The sequence below is a fragment of the Alternaria triticimaculans genome (genome assembly GCF_023758025.1).
Source record: "Alternaria triticimaculans strain BMP 0046 chromosome Unknown scaffold_1, whole genome shotgun sequence".
Lineage (NCBI taxonomy): Eukaryota > Fungi > Ascomycota > Dothideomycetes > Pleosporales > Pleosporaceae > Alternaria > Alternaria triticimaculans.
This window is the reverse complement of record NW_026055958.1, coordinates 1466012-1479958: the sequence shown is the minus strand read 5'-3', so window position 1 is coordinate 1479958 and position 13947 is coordinate 1466012. Positions and strand designations below refer to the sequence as shown.

Genomic DNA, 13947 nt, shown 5'->3' with positions numbered 1-13947 from the left:
CCCCGTCATCGCAGATCCCACCACGCCTACGTTTGGCCTTTCCCCGCACCAAAAGTGTCGAGGTCGAGACGCATCCCTTCCCCCCCAGCTACCAAGCTTGAGCGGCATTATCCCCCACACACGTCAGTCGAACCAAGCCAACGCTGCTGCACCCGCATTCACCAAAGTTTGGAAACAACAATGCCTGCGGTTTCGAGCCACGGTTTTGTTCGCAGTCTGGAAGCGCGCGAATGGCGCGATACCGTGGGGCAGTCTGGGATGACGCCTACCGCGTTTAGTTTTCTGATTCCCGTGTTTGTTGTTGCTATTGTGGCGCCTTTGTAAGTCTTATTCGGAATTCTACTTGGACTCTTGAAATGGATGGGGTCTATGAGACTGGGATGGCTGGCGAAAGGACTGGGCTAATTGTTATTGATATAGTCTGTGTATATTCTGCATTCGGAGAAAACGACAAGCTGTTCCTGTCCCAGTGCGCCGCCCGCTACCAAAAGCAAAGAAGCCTGCGCTTAGGCGTGCGGAAGCAAGGGAGAAGTTGAATGAAGTCACCGAGGTTGTCAGTCTTGCTGGATCCTCATCATCGCAACATCGTGATGGCGCGGACGACGACAATGAGGGAGCGCTCGGGGTAGTAGAGACACGCTCGGTGCTCGAAAGAGAATGGTAAGTTCAGAAGGACTACCATACCCATCCCGACTCTCAACTAACATCCTATCCAGCGCAATCTGTCTCTCAACCCTCCACGCCCCCGCCCCACCAGAACCCGCCAAACTCTCCCCAGAAACACCCATAACCGATGCCGCGGCCCTACCCGCCTCGCTCCCCCAATCCACAGACCCCTCAACCTCACCCTCATCCTCCGATGCCGCCGACCAAACACCCACCACCACCCCCGACTCCGAAACCATCCTCAAGCTCCTCGTCTGCAGCCACGAATTCCACGCCGACTGCCTTGTCTCTTGGTTCGTCCTCCGCAAGACCAGCTGTCCAATATGCCGCTCCATGTACATGAGCAAAGAAGCACTAGATCAGCACGACGAGGAAGAGAGGATCGCGTTGGGTGGCGACGTGTCGCCTGCGGCGTTGGAAGCGGGGACTGCGAATCAGACACCGGCGCCGCTGCCTATGAGTAATTGGCAATACTTCCTACATGGGAGTGGGATCAGGAGACAGCAGGCCGTTGAGGCGAGGACGAATGCTCAGGCTCAGGCGCAGGCTCAGCCGGCGGTGGAGTTGCAGGATCGTACGCCTCAGACGGGGGAGCAGAGTGCGGATGCGAATGATGCTGCGGCTGCGGCTGCGGGTCCGGCGGATACGGCCGTGCAGCAGCCAGATCAGCCGTCTAGGTCGAGGTGGCAGAGACTTTTGAGGCGGTAAGCAGTACCTGATACCAGATGGTTTGATTGGAGTGATTGTATTTTCTCTTGAAGTTTTGTTTTAAAAGCTTCAAGAAATAGTACAATCACTTCAATCGAACCATCTTGTATGACGACTCCGGCATTTTGAGATGGTTTCACGGTCATGGGTATGCATAGTAGAGCCTGTTTTCCTTTTCGAGATACCCACTGGACGCATCATGGCGTTTCTTACACGATTGAATGAAGACAATTATCATTATGCTTTTACTCCTTCTATGAGCGTCGTTCCAGGCTGAACACCTGGGCAGGTCTAGAGCCTACATCAACGCTAGGTCACATATCTTGTATTCTGCCATGTTGATGTAGGCTGTAGGCCTGTTCGGCTTTTTTCTTGTTGCCCGCTCAAGACCCAAACCAGAAGTCATTCTCGCTCTGCGTTACCGGATCGAAGGAGCCATTGCCGGCCGTCACAAGGCCCTCGAACTGTCCCCAGCTAGCGAAGTCGGACCAGTCGAGTAGATCGAACGAGAACGTAGGGTTAGTCGCGTTGTTATTAGTGTTGTTGAATACTGCTGCGCTATCGGAGATGTCGATGTTACTGTTGTTGCTGCTGTACATCAGGGGTGGCAGATTCGCCGCAGGCGCGACGGAATCGGGGTTTGGAGCCGACATTGGTAACGAGAGGAGCGATGTGTCCTGGAAGCTGGCATTGTCGGCTACTGGCGTCGATAATCTGCCTGACTGGCGTACTGCCTCAGTCCTAAGCTCTTCCAACACGACACAATAACGATGCGCAAGGCAGTCGGTATCACTAACTGTCTCCAGTTGCCTCTGACATTTGACACCAGCCTCGAAATATCCCTCGCATTCTACTTTGGTCTTCACACCCAAGCCCTGCTGAATGCGATGGATGTATAGCACTACCACCGCACAGAAGGCGTAGTACTGGGTGAACCAAAAAGAGCGGAAGAGGTTAGACGCCTTGAACACGTCATCTACCGAGCGTACAATAGACATGGCAGCTTCGAGGCAAGCGGTGATGTTTGCCGATGCGTCATACGTTGTGCTGAGTCCGGCGCTCCAGTTGGGATGGGTGCCCATATGGGTCAGACTCGCGAAGTCTCGCAGTAAGAAGGGTCGGTGGATGAGCAACAGCGCATGGTGGTACGCCAGATTGAGCACCGAACGCTGACGCTGGTAGACTGGTATGAGCAACTGGTTGTCGATACGGTCTATCGAGGTCGAACCGGAAAGAAATCCTGACAGGGAATTCTTCCACGCGTGCAGTTCTGATGTATATTTCGACGACAGCTCGATGCGCAAGGCCAGACTGGGCGGGCGAATTGAGTAAAGGTCTCGTAGCACGAGAGACACGATGCGTGTCAATTTAATGTGCTCAACAGGGGCTGTCATTAGGGAATAAGTAAGCCGCGAGGGTAGGTTGATGTAGTTCGGTTGGAGATCGTTGTCGTTGACGATGGTAGGCAGCTCCTGGACCCATTGTGTTAGTGATCCCCAACTTTGATGACGCCAGATACACTTACTTGATCGATATCCTCGTCCTTGAAAGTCCGTGGACGACCTAGAGCAGCGGCGAGGTACTTGTCTAGTGAGTATGCCACCCAAAATAGGCGTCTTCGGCTCTCGATCTCTACATAGTCCACCTTGGTCGAAGGATCGCATTTCCTTCCACGATTCAGGCCGATAGCGAAGGCGAGATGCGAGAGTTCGCCGAAGAGACTCCAGCAGTGGTTGATACGGGATTGTGTCAGGAGGTAGAAACATTGCAGCAGTCGTGCCTGAACGCTCGCTAGCCTTACGGCGCCGCGTTCTTGCAATAGTTGCGCTTCGGCTGCGCGGAAGTATCGAGCGCTATTCGACATTAGCAGAGCCTACAACAGCGGCAGCGTCGACAAACCTGCTAGTCTGCACCGTACTGCCGAGTGGCATATATGCTTGTGCTTGCGCAAAGACTACCATCAACAATGCAACTTTTGCTTTGCCATCTTCTTTACTTCTCATCTCGCCTTGGGTGTCATAGAACTCCTCGACAAGCTGTTCAATCGTTGGTCGATGAAGAAAGCGATGAGTCGGTGCTGCATAGTCGAAATATCGCTCCACAAGCCTCTGCGCATCAGGCTTTGGTGGTGGAACGAAGATGGAAAGATCAAACTCAGGGAGGGGAGCGTCGCCAAAGGTGAAGATGGTAGAGTCATGCGACAAGGAGGAATTCGTGTGCAGACGCTTCTGAATACGGATGAGAAACGATGCTGCGCTTGAAGAGCCAACATAGTGGCCTTCTTGATCTCGTTGGGCGCCCTGAGGTACCGGAGAATCTCGCGAGGAAGGGCGATTGATCTGGTCTGTAGCCATGCCTAGAGCGTTTGATTCGGAGTTTTCAGGATTCGAATAACTCTGCGGGTCGATAGGAGTCAGAGGACTAGGATAAATGCGTGGGAACTGTGTTGTCGATATCGCAGTCTCTTCTTTCGCAGACGTCCCAGAGGCTAAGCTCTCTTTCCGTCTTGAGGCTAGTGCATCTGAGGCTATCGCGGGATCGTCGACAATGACAGAAGGCAGTCTTCCTCGAGTATACGACGCAGTAAACTCGCACGGCAACCCAGATCGCAGACAGAGCGCACAAGGGCATCTTCCGGTACATCTAACCTTTTTCCTGCTCTGAGCGTTAGCGCATCCATAGAATCTATGCAGCACCGCATGTGCGCCCAAATTTCCACAAGCTCACTTCTTACATCGGTCGCAAGCTCTACTGACCCTACTCCTCTCACGCTCCTCTCTCCTTCTCTTTGCAGGTGGTGATCTCGGTTCATCCGAACTTGCGCTTGCCGGGGTCACAGTCGTGACTGCTTCGATGCCGTTGGCGGGTGTCCATCTAGCAGTCGATGCATGCTTCGGCTCCACGTCGGCAGAAGCCGTTCGAGGAGGATTGTTCTCGTTCATGGCTGAAGCTTCGCGGTTCGTCGTTCTTGGCTCCTTGCTCAGGTTCAGGAAGTGGAGTCAGAAGTTAAGAGCTCGGATAAGAACATGATGAAGAGCCGGAAAAGCCGCACGCTAAACCCAAAAAGAGGAATCGCGCACGAGGCCTCCCAATGCCCGCAGAAATGTGATGCAATGCGCAGAATAGAAATAGCGGATGCTGCTTGTCGTTTTTATTCCACTCGTTTTTGTGCTACCTTTCGTAGTTATCCCAGCCACACCCTCTCGTTGCATGAATTCTTCACACGCAATGCCTGAGTGGCATCGCACCAGTTTCACCACACTATGTATGCGCCATCCTCATTCCTACATCGATCGACATCGCGCTTTCCCATTCTATTCCCTTGCCAGATCCAACACCAGATTCGTACCTCTACATCTGTCTCATTTCCCAAGCCAACTTAAACACACCGTGGCTTCTCTTGCGCACTACTCACTCATAAGCCCTAGGCGCAAACTCGACATCCAACTCCCTAATCGTATCCCAACAATGCCCCAGCACAACCTTCGCATGCGTCCTCTTCTGCAACCCCTTAATCATCTGATGACTCCTGACCCACGCATCGTGATCTCTCGCCAACCACCCCTGCGGCACGCCATCCGCATAATTCTCCTTGACATGATACTGATCACTCGTAAAGATCCACGTCCCACTCTCTTTCAAATTCACCTGCATGATGGTCAGTCCGGGGGTGTGTCCAGGTGCATGATGTAGATTGATTCCAGGGGCGATCTCGTAGTACGACCCGTGGAAGGGGACCCAGTTTATGTCGAAGGTGAGGTAGTGGGGAAGGTAGACCCCTAGATCTGTCTTGGTGGCGACGCTGTAAAAGGCGTGTTTGATTTCGAGTTCGTGGACGTAGACGGGTACGTCTCTTCCTTGGAAATGTTCTAAGCCACCAGAGTGATCGAGATGAAGGTGGCCTATTATAACCATCTTCACATCATTGATGCTGTGGCCGGTCAAGGCAATTTGCGCGTCTAGATTCTTAGACGCGTCGTGATCGATTCGGGTGAAGATGTCTTGGATTGGTGGACCGACGTCTTCGGGGTAGTTTTCCCCCGCGCCGGTCTCGTAGAGGATGAGGCCCTCGGTTGGGTGCTGGATAAGGATGCCAAGCATGACCAGTTTACGGCGTTTGTTGGTCGGGTTTGGGTTTGACGATGAGGACGCGTTTGCTGCTCGGATAAACCACCCGTCGTCACATTCTAATGTGCCCAGGTTCAAGACCTGATGTGTGTAATGTTAGGATGGCGTAGTTGGAATGGGGCCTGTGGAGTGATGTACCCATAGCTTGGTTCCCTGGTTTTGACTGTCAGTCGCATGTTATTCTCAGTTATTCGTGATTACATACACTGGGAGCTTGGTTGATCAGATCCAGAGAAGATGCCATGACGGATGACCTACCTAGACACGTCTGACGGGAAAATTCGTCTTTATGAACCCTTAAGCCAGCACTCTCTGTATAGGTACATATTCTGTGCCAATTGCGTACTGGTTTTTGCAGGTTCCCCACAGGTCAACATAGAATCACCATGACTGATTCGTGACGGGTATGAAAGCGATGAGGGGTAGCTAGATGTATGCCCCGCGGTTCATAGGTAAAGTGGGGCTTCTTTACACAGCCGGTTGGTCGTTTAGCATATCTGGGCAAATTAACGGAGTTGGTTGGTTGGGGTTGAGCAAGGTGTGCTCGCACTGAGACCCCGTTGCTGCGGCCGACGCAGATCCGTCTATGAGGATTGCGATTACCCGGGATCACGTATTGTTTACATCATGAGAACGCAATGTCTTGTGTTTGAGTCAGCCTTCAATCCCGCGGGACGTACGCGCGACTACGCAGAGGCCGTCAGTGGTCCGACTGAGGGCATACAGACTGACCATGGCCCATTAAACCATGAAGTCAAGCTCGCAGCCACGAATGTATGCTGGACAGTGGCGAGTGAAATAAGAAGATAGGAGGGATCAAGGGAATTTTGTACGGGAGTCGAAAGAACGAGTTACTGTGTCTACGATTGTTGACGCGGATGGAGGGTGTGAAAAGTAATGATCCTGGGGAAGACACGCATAGTTTGACGAGATGCCAATATAAGCTGAACATGTAACAAAGATTGGAAGCACCCTGCGGACATCTCATCTGGTTCAAGAGGTAAGTGTTATATCTTACCGTCGGGCATGGTTTGGGATTGATCTTCTCGCCGAGTCCTCATCGAATCGTATGACGTCCCGAGAGTACACATGAAAAGCAGTTTGAGAGTTGTGACACTAGACCGCCGGGTAATACGAGAGATATTCGGAGGCTGACAAGTGCATGCGCAGGAACCTTCATTCACACTCCACGGCCACGACGCTCCCTCGGTCTCGTCAAGCGACTCTACTCCGTCCTCACGACGCAAACTGATGGTTCAGCTGGAGGTCGCGCTGGCGTAGCAACACGAATTTCCGTGTAGTGCCGTGAGTACGTCTCTCGGGGCCCAAGCTGAAGTACAAATACGCGCGATATGCCGTGAGACTTGTACGTTGACTGAGCCTGTGGTGGTTCGGACTGTAGTATAGAAGATATCAAATCTCAAAGCCACCTTCCTGTTGAAGCCACTGCGGTGAGACGACCCTTGGCGTGTCGGACGAGATTACACGTTGCGCGTTCGTCGGCGTGGTAAGCACGAGAATGGCGTAATTGCCTGTGCAACTCGGGGAAGGAGCGTGCTCTCCTGCCAGCTCTTTCTGTATCGATGAGGCTCTTGCCCGAGTTTAACTTCAGTCGTACGACAACTGAGACGATGTCAGTCCAGCTGGAGAATGACGTTGGGTTGGTCAGTCGCAATCCACTTGGGAACCATGACCGGAAGGTTTATTGACGCGTGGAACAGCGATCGTCGCCGGGTTTTGGATTTTGTGGGGTGTTCAGACGGTTCCATGATTCAGCGCGGGGCATCTTGCGCTGAAACGGGACCAAAGGGTTATCTACGCGTCAAGCGTCCACAGGAGCGACGAGGAGAGCAAGCCAATACGCTGGCGCGATGCGGTGAGTGGAACAAAGAAACATAGAGTGTGGTGGTTGAGGCAGCTGCGGGCCGGCCAGGTGAGCAGGCGTCACCCTCCCACCGGGCGCGCTGGGCAATCTCCGGTCGGCAAGAGGTCTGGAGAAGGCATGCGACCCACGACCAGTCGATAGCGACGCCCCTTTTCCCCAGAAAAGTCGAGCCATGCCAGGGTCCTTTTTTGATCTCAGTGTCGTCGCATACGTCTTTGCTTTTCCATTGCACCATCTGCCATAGCATTGACGCTGTTACGTTGCTCAAACATAGCCCGGGAATACCTTCGTCGCTGCACTCTGGACCGCAGTCGCAAGGTGCTGTCTCGCCCCAGCCCTTTCATTTCCCCTTCATTTCGCTTTGCAAGCCGCTATTCTCCCCGGGGACCAACTCTATGACCAGGACCAGCCTGCGCCTCACATGATGAGTGATGAGGCTGTGAATCCCGCTGGCCACGCCGCGGTGGAGACGTCCGAGGCCTCGAATCCGCTGTCGCTGGTGCCGTCCAATGTGCACAGCATCACGTCGACCAAGGGCCCCGCGTCTCGATCATGGCTCAGTGGTGTTCGCCGGCCACGCACTTCGCCAGGCCCTCGCGCGTTCTCCCTGAAGCGCACGCTACTGAGTGTAGACGACGACCGCAGAGACTCGGCCCTAGCACCGCCAAACGGCACTACTTGCAACGAGCCACCTTCACCGAGTAGCCTGCGCAAGACCCCCAGTCTGCCTGCTATTGTTGTGCAGGATGAACGCGCCTCAGGCACCAAGAGCCAGGCGTCACAGCGCCAGTCACTCGACGCCGGCGCAACGGGCGAAGACGACGCCAACTTCTCGGGTATTGACACGTACATCCCGACTGGCAGCTTCGACGACCTCTCCTCGGACGCGCAGATATCCTTTTCGAAGCGGGGCAGCATGATGTTGGGCGGCAAAAAGGCAAACAGGCGGAGTAAACAGATGGACCTCCTTGTGGAAGGCGCGCCTGCACCGAGCACACCACCGCGACAAAAGGAGCAGGCGCAACCCGACGAGTCACCCAAACCAGACCCCTCACCACCCGCTCCCGCTGCGACACACCTCTCACCGCGATCCACCTCACGCTACTCGACGCGAACTCGATCCGCCAGCCATCGGGTACTGTCGACCGACGAGATGACAATGTCGCGCAAGGTCCGCTGCATGTACATGCATGGCAATGAGAGTGCTGCCAATTGGGATACACCTGAAGCAGAGACGAGCAGTGTGCAGAACAGCTACTTGGGCAACAGCGGCGTTACCAACACTCCGGCTAACGGCTCGTCGGTGCTTGGAGAGGGCAACGAGGACACAAGCTCGCTGATCAGCTCACGGCACGGAAGCGTCATTGTCAAAGAGCCTACGGAGGCAGCCGGTGGACTCGAGGACTGGGCGGATCTTGAGGGCGGAGAAGTCGATCGCTATGGCTTCATCATACCCAAAAAGACCAAATCGAAAACCAACGGCGATGGCCCCGACGGCCCCGACGAACCCCGCATGCACAGAGTCACAACAACACTACAACTGCTATCCGAGGAGCCCAGGCGGCGGCGCCTAGGTCGGAGCGCATCAAGAGCACGCTCTGTAGACCCGCGTACAGGCTCACCCAAGCGGCGACTTTCGGGCAAGTCTTCTAGACCCGCCAGATCAATCTTCTCGGGTCGGACGTCAGACACGCACAGCAACCACAAACCCCTGCGACATGCGACGAACAGGCTACCTCACAATCGCGACCGCAGACTAAGAGACGAGGCGAGCGATATGCTCAAGCTGCCTCCGGGTTTGGCTGAGGTTGCGGAACAGGAAGAAGGAGGAAGAGCTGCCCAGGCAATGAAAGCGAAGGAAATCGAGCGTAACGAGAAATGGCGTAGGATGGCCAAGGTTGTCAAAGCGGGGGCAGATAAAGGGGGAATGCTATTCGAGTTCGATACCAAAGACCCCAAAGTTATATCTCGCACCTGGAAGGGCATCCCGGACCGCTGGAGGGCGACTGCATGGTATTCGTTTCTCGCTGCCAGCGCCAAAGCCGACGCGAACAGTCCGACGGAGGAAGAGCTGATCGAAAGTTTCTATGAGCTGCAACTGGAAAGTTCTGCAGAGGATGTGCAGATCGATGTAGACGTGCCGCGCACAATCAACAGACATATCATGTTCAGGCGGCGATACCGTGGAGGACAGAGACTACTGTTCCGCGTGCTCCACGCAATGTCACTTTACCTCCCCGAGACGGGCTACGTCCAAGGCATGGCGGCACTTACCGCAACGCTTCTTTGCTATTACGAGGAGGATAGAGCCTTCGTCATGCTAGTGCGGCTGTGGCAGCTCCGAGGCATGGAGAGGCTTTATGAAGCCGGTTTTGAGGGGCTCATGGACGCTCTAGATGACTTCGAGCAGAACTGGCTGCAGGGCGACGATGTCGCGAAGAAGCTAGTAAGTTACTACTGAAGAGGCTGACGTCCTGGCATACATGCTAACCAAACTGTTCAATAGATTGACCTTGGCATTACCTCCACCGCGTACGGTACCCGCTGGTATCTGACCCTGTTCAACTATTCGTTACCTTTCCCAGCTCAGCTACGCGTCTGGGACGTGTTTATGCTACTGGGCGACAAGTCTCATTCCAACTCGCCCAACTCCAAGTTTAGTGGAGACATGGATGTGCTACACGCGACCTCGGCTGCGCTCATTGATGCGACAAGAGAGATATTGCTCGACTCTGACTTTGAGAATGCGATGAAGGTGTTGACATCGTGGATTCCCATCAAAGACGAAGAGCTGTTGATGCGCGTAGCGAAGGCTGAATACAAGATGCGCAAGAAGCGAGCCAATGCCTAAGCGGTAGGCCGGCGCTTCGGATTCCTGGAACTTGACACCGACCCGATGGAAACGCGCGTGCCCTCGCAAGCGGCTGCATTGCAAGTTGGAGCGCGGACACTACCAAACACGGAACCACATCCACACGAATACTTTTCCTTCCACACCATTTCTAGAAGCCGGCAGTCGATCTTGCAAAGTGGTGGCTTGCGATGATTTTCCACCGGACACATGGCTACAACGTGGCTGGCACGTTTTCCAAGATTTGCGACATCATTGATGTTTGTTTTTTTCCGGCTATTCCAACTACACGTCCACGTTTTTACCCGCGACATATCACTTCCCCATTACCGCTTGGGCGCCCATTAGCGGTGCAACGTGGACGACACCGCCATCAACGTGGTATGAGGAATGCTTGACTCGCTCACGTTTGGGCTACCTTTCTCCGAGGATGTTTCGGGGCAGCGTCCCTTCGCCCGATGGTTGGGTCCTGTGTCGCGATGACTTCTTTTCTTTTGTTCATCTGAGGACAACCTCAGACGGCGGCGCATGCATGGAATGACCCTTTATCAAGATACCTCTTGCTTTTCTTTTCTGTCTGCATTTTCACCGGTCAAGACATAGGGAGCATTACGGTTACATATATTCAGCACAATTGAGACCAGATGTAGTAATATAATAGTTAATCGCCTACCAACATGGATGTGTTACCGTTAAGGATCAGTCCATACATAGAACATGTTCTCGAATATTGAAAGCTTCTAGAAGGGCAAAAGATTTGCACATAATAGATACGCGTTGGTGCAAGATCGCCGTCTAAAGATAAATCCAAGACCAAATGGAAGTGATCATCGCTTCGTTGGCGGTTGACTGACAGCCCGGCGGACGGACTGCGGCGGCGGGTAACAGGGAGTGCTGCTGGGTTGATCGGGTTGTGGCTCCACGCACGGGAGGGTAGAGAGATCGGGAAGGTTGACGGCCGATCTTCCAAAGTTGCGGTAACTCCTACGCCGAGTACAACATCTGCTCAGGCAAGGTATCCAAACCTCGCAGGTGTAGCGGCGCACGTGATCTTAGATCTAGAAGGAACGCTGATTAAACCTAGCCTCCATGCCTCTTACCAGGCCGGTTATGAAAAGCGGGAGCCAGAGGAGTGTCTAAGACGTACAAGCACAAGAGTGAGGCACAGGTGCTGCATTCGGGCAGATACTTCAGCCGACGTACAGCCTAATGGTGGAAGAATACACGATCAACACTCGTGCTGGGCGAGCAAGTATTGCCCGAGTGCAGTACTCGTCCGGTGTACAGTTGTGTATGTTGTGTCGGTAAAAATAACCAAGTGGCCCGGGTAGAGTTGCGTTGGTGCCCGATGGGGCAGTCGTAGATGCCGATTCGGGTGGCAAACTGCCGCGACTTCCTGCCCCGACTAAGATATTTGCCTCCCACTACGCGTACAAGTTTGCCCCCCTCAACTACCGCGTCCTCGTAAGTGGGCGACTGCTTCGACTATCTTCTTCCGTCTCAAGTCGCAGTCGGCTACCCCGAACGTGAGGACAGCATGTCGTCTTCCGTGTACGGGTGCCAGACCCGGTTTGATCAACAAGACCAGAGCAACTCGACGCTGATCTATGGTCTGATTTTCTCAATGTGAAGCGACGATCAGCAAAACTATCCCTCGATCGGGACATCAACCATGTGCAGGTTGCAACAACCTTCCCGCGACTACGCCACTTGCTACAAATAACTGAGGAAAGGCAACCGATGGCGAGATGCAAGTTTTGTCGGAGGTTTACACCCTGGAGGACTAGCCGGTGAATAGTCATTCACATCTCGGTACGCTAATCGGCTGACTAGCCACGGTTCCAATAGCCTACACAATGGAGACGACAGATCGACCCCAATGTTGCAGCTTACGTGCGTCCAATGCAGCTGTCAGCGACTACCCGCCTGGCATTGTCGCGTCTGTCGCAAGGCATCGCGATCAGAGAGAGTACGCCGGCTCCTCTTGTCCACTGACTACTGCTGCAGGAGTGCATTAGCAGCTGCTTCGCGGTTAGCTATTTGTCTTCGAATCTCCGATCATGACATGAGGCCATCATCCAACAGAGCTAAGGCACAAGCTTGAGTTGAATTAGAGGCTCTACTTCTGTTTTTATTCATCCCTACTGCAAGCCTCATCATTTCCACAATTGAAGATGCTTGGCTCTTCTCGCACGGCAGGAACGATATGCTTTGACGGTGCGTTTTTGGAGTATGCCGCCATGAACAGACAGAACGCTTGTCCCCTGCTGAGATGTAAACGCTGTTGGCGACGGTGAACACAACCCCTCTAGCATCGAGAATCCACTGCTGTGGTTCTGGGTGCAAGCCTGGCCATTGCAGAGGAAGCTACACAGATTGGCTGTCAAAAGCCTGCCGCATTTTGTCCGTGTCTTGCTTAAGACACTCATTCTCGTTGGTCTTGCACACCCGTCTCGACGACGTGCCGTCCAGAAGAAGCAAAATCCTCAATAAGACGATTACTAAACCCACCTCGACTCCTACGTAACCAATCCGGCGGTTTCAGGTCAAGGGATTGTCGAATCTGTGAGAAAAGCAGAGCCTTCGCCGCACAATCGCCCCAGAACGATGTTGTCTTGTCAACAGCAATTTCGCCATGGTGTCCCCATTTCGACTGCTGTTATGATGCTAAGCAGCGCTGGGGCGCTTTGATTGGTTCCAGGACTAGTCAGCCGGGGCCGGAAATCATACTCAAAGATCCTTCGTACAGATCCGGTGCGCCGCGAGTTTCACGTAGATCCGCTGCATGAACAAGATAGGTATAGCTTAAGCGCCGACGCGGAAATTTACGTTTCTAGTCGATCGTTCGAGCCAGCACCAGGCGCTCGGGGATTGCGCAACGCCGCGTCTGTTAACCCTTCCCTTCCCAAGGATGGCTTGCGAGCTGTCATCTGCGTGTACATTACGGGCTGTGGTGGGAACGCACAGTCAGTGCTGGCGTGTCGCTAATTACACAGAGCTACTGACGGAGAGCAGCGCGCACGCGAGGATCAGCAGATTGGTTGCCTCATCGCGCACCTCCAGCACCTCCAACTACTCCAAGTGACACTCTTTCGGGTCTTGCGTCGGCTCGATGATCGGTCATCTTATCGATTGAGCATGCCGTCTGTCACGCTATGTAGATCCGGAGGGGTCCCTCAAGGCTGACAGGTTGAAGTCGGTCCCTTGCTCCGTGCCACCACTGTGCTTTTCATCCAGGCACCCTCAGCCGTTGACGCTATGACGGCATGTGTATACTTGTTCGGGCATCACACTAAACTGGGAACAGGTTCTGCAACAGGGCCACAGGATACATTTCCACCAATTCCAAGGTTTCGCGTTGAAGCACGGCGGCTCTTAGAACACGAAAACCTCATTTCACGCTTCCTCTTCGGGACATTACATGGCTGAGGTCTGACGATGGTGACGACCCTTCATTTCCTATCATGCAAGCTGGTCAAGCTAGGTTGAGCCAGTTCACAATCCGGGCAGCGGTAATCTTGCGCTCGCTTCCTCCCGGACGTTTGACCCTGCTGGCTGGTGTTAGCGCACGGCTCAGATTTCCCAGGCCACGCCATCCAGTCCACATGCCTTGAGCCTCGCTCTCAGCCACAGGCACAGATGCCACGAACCTGGCAGCGATGGTGGTCCAGAGCAGAGCTGCACGACAAATTACCGAATGCGTGCTGGA

The 13947-nt window shown here is 53.9% G+C and overlaps 3 protein-coding genes across 3 annotated transcripts; 2 read left to right on the top strand and 1 right to left on the bottom strand.

Moving 5' to 3' along the window:
• Window positions 1–657: 657 nt before the first annotated feature.
• On the top strand, window positions 658–1374 carry J4E78_000499 (uncharacterized protein; the record flags this gene model as incomplete). The annotated part of the gene is made up of 2 exons (XM_049361162.1): window positions 658–664; window positions 779–1374. 2 exons carry the CDS (start codon window positions 658–660, stop codon window positions 1372–1374), a joined length of 603 nt encoding a protein of 200 aa, XP_049226445.1.
• A 383-nt stretch (window positions 1375–1757) lies between these two features.
• On the bottom strand, window positions 1758–3901 carry J4E78_000498 (uncharacterized protein; the record flags this gene model as incomplete). Its single annotated transcript, XM_049361161.1, has 3 exons — window positions 1758–2846; window positions 2900–3227; window positions 3274–3901. Coding segments are annotated over 3 exons (2045 nt in total), but the record flags the coding sequence as incomplete, so codon positions are not given.
• A 3907-nt stretch (window positions 3902–7808) lies between these two features.
• On the top strand, window positions 7809–10238 carry J4E78_000497 (uncharacterized protein; the record flags this gene model as incomplete). Its single annotated transcript, XM_049361160.1, has 2 exons — window positions 7809–9833; window positions 9894–10238. The coding sequence occupies 2 exons, from the start codon at window positions 7809–7811 to the stop codon at window positions 10236–10238; spliced, it is 2370 nt and encodes a 789-aa protein (XP_049226443.1).
• Between the last annotated feature and the right edge of the window lie 3709 nt (window positions 10239–13947).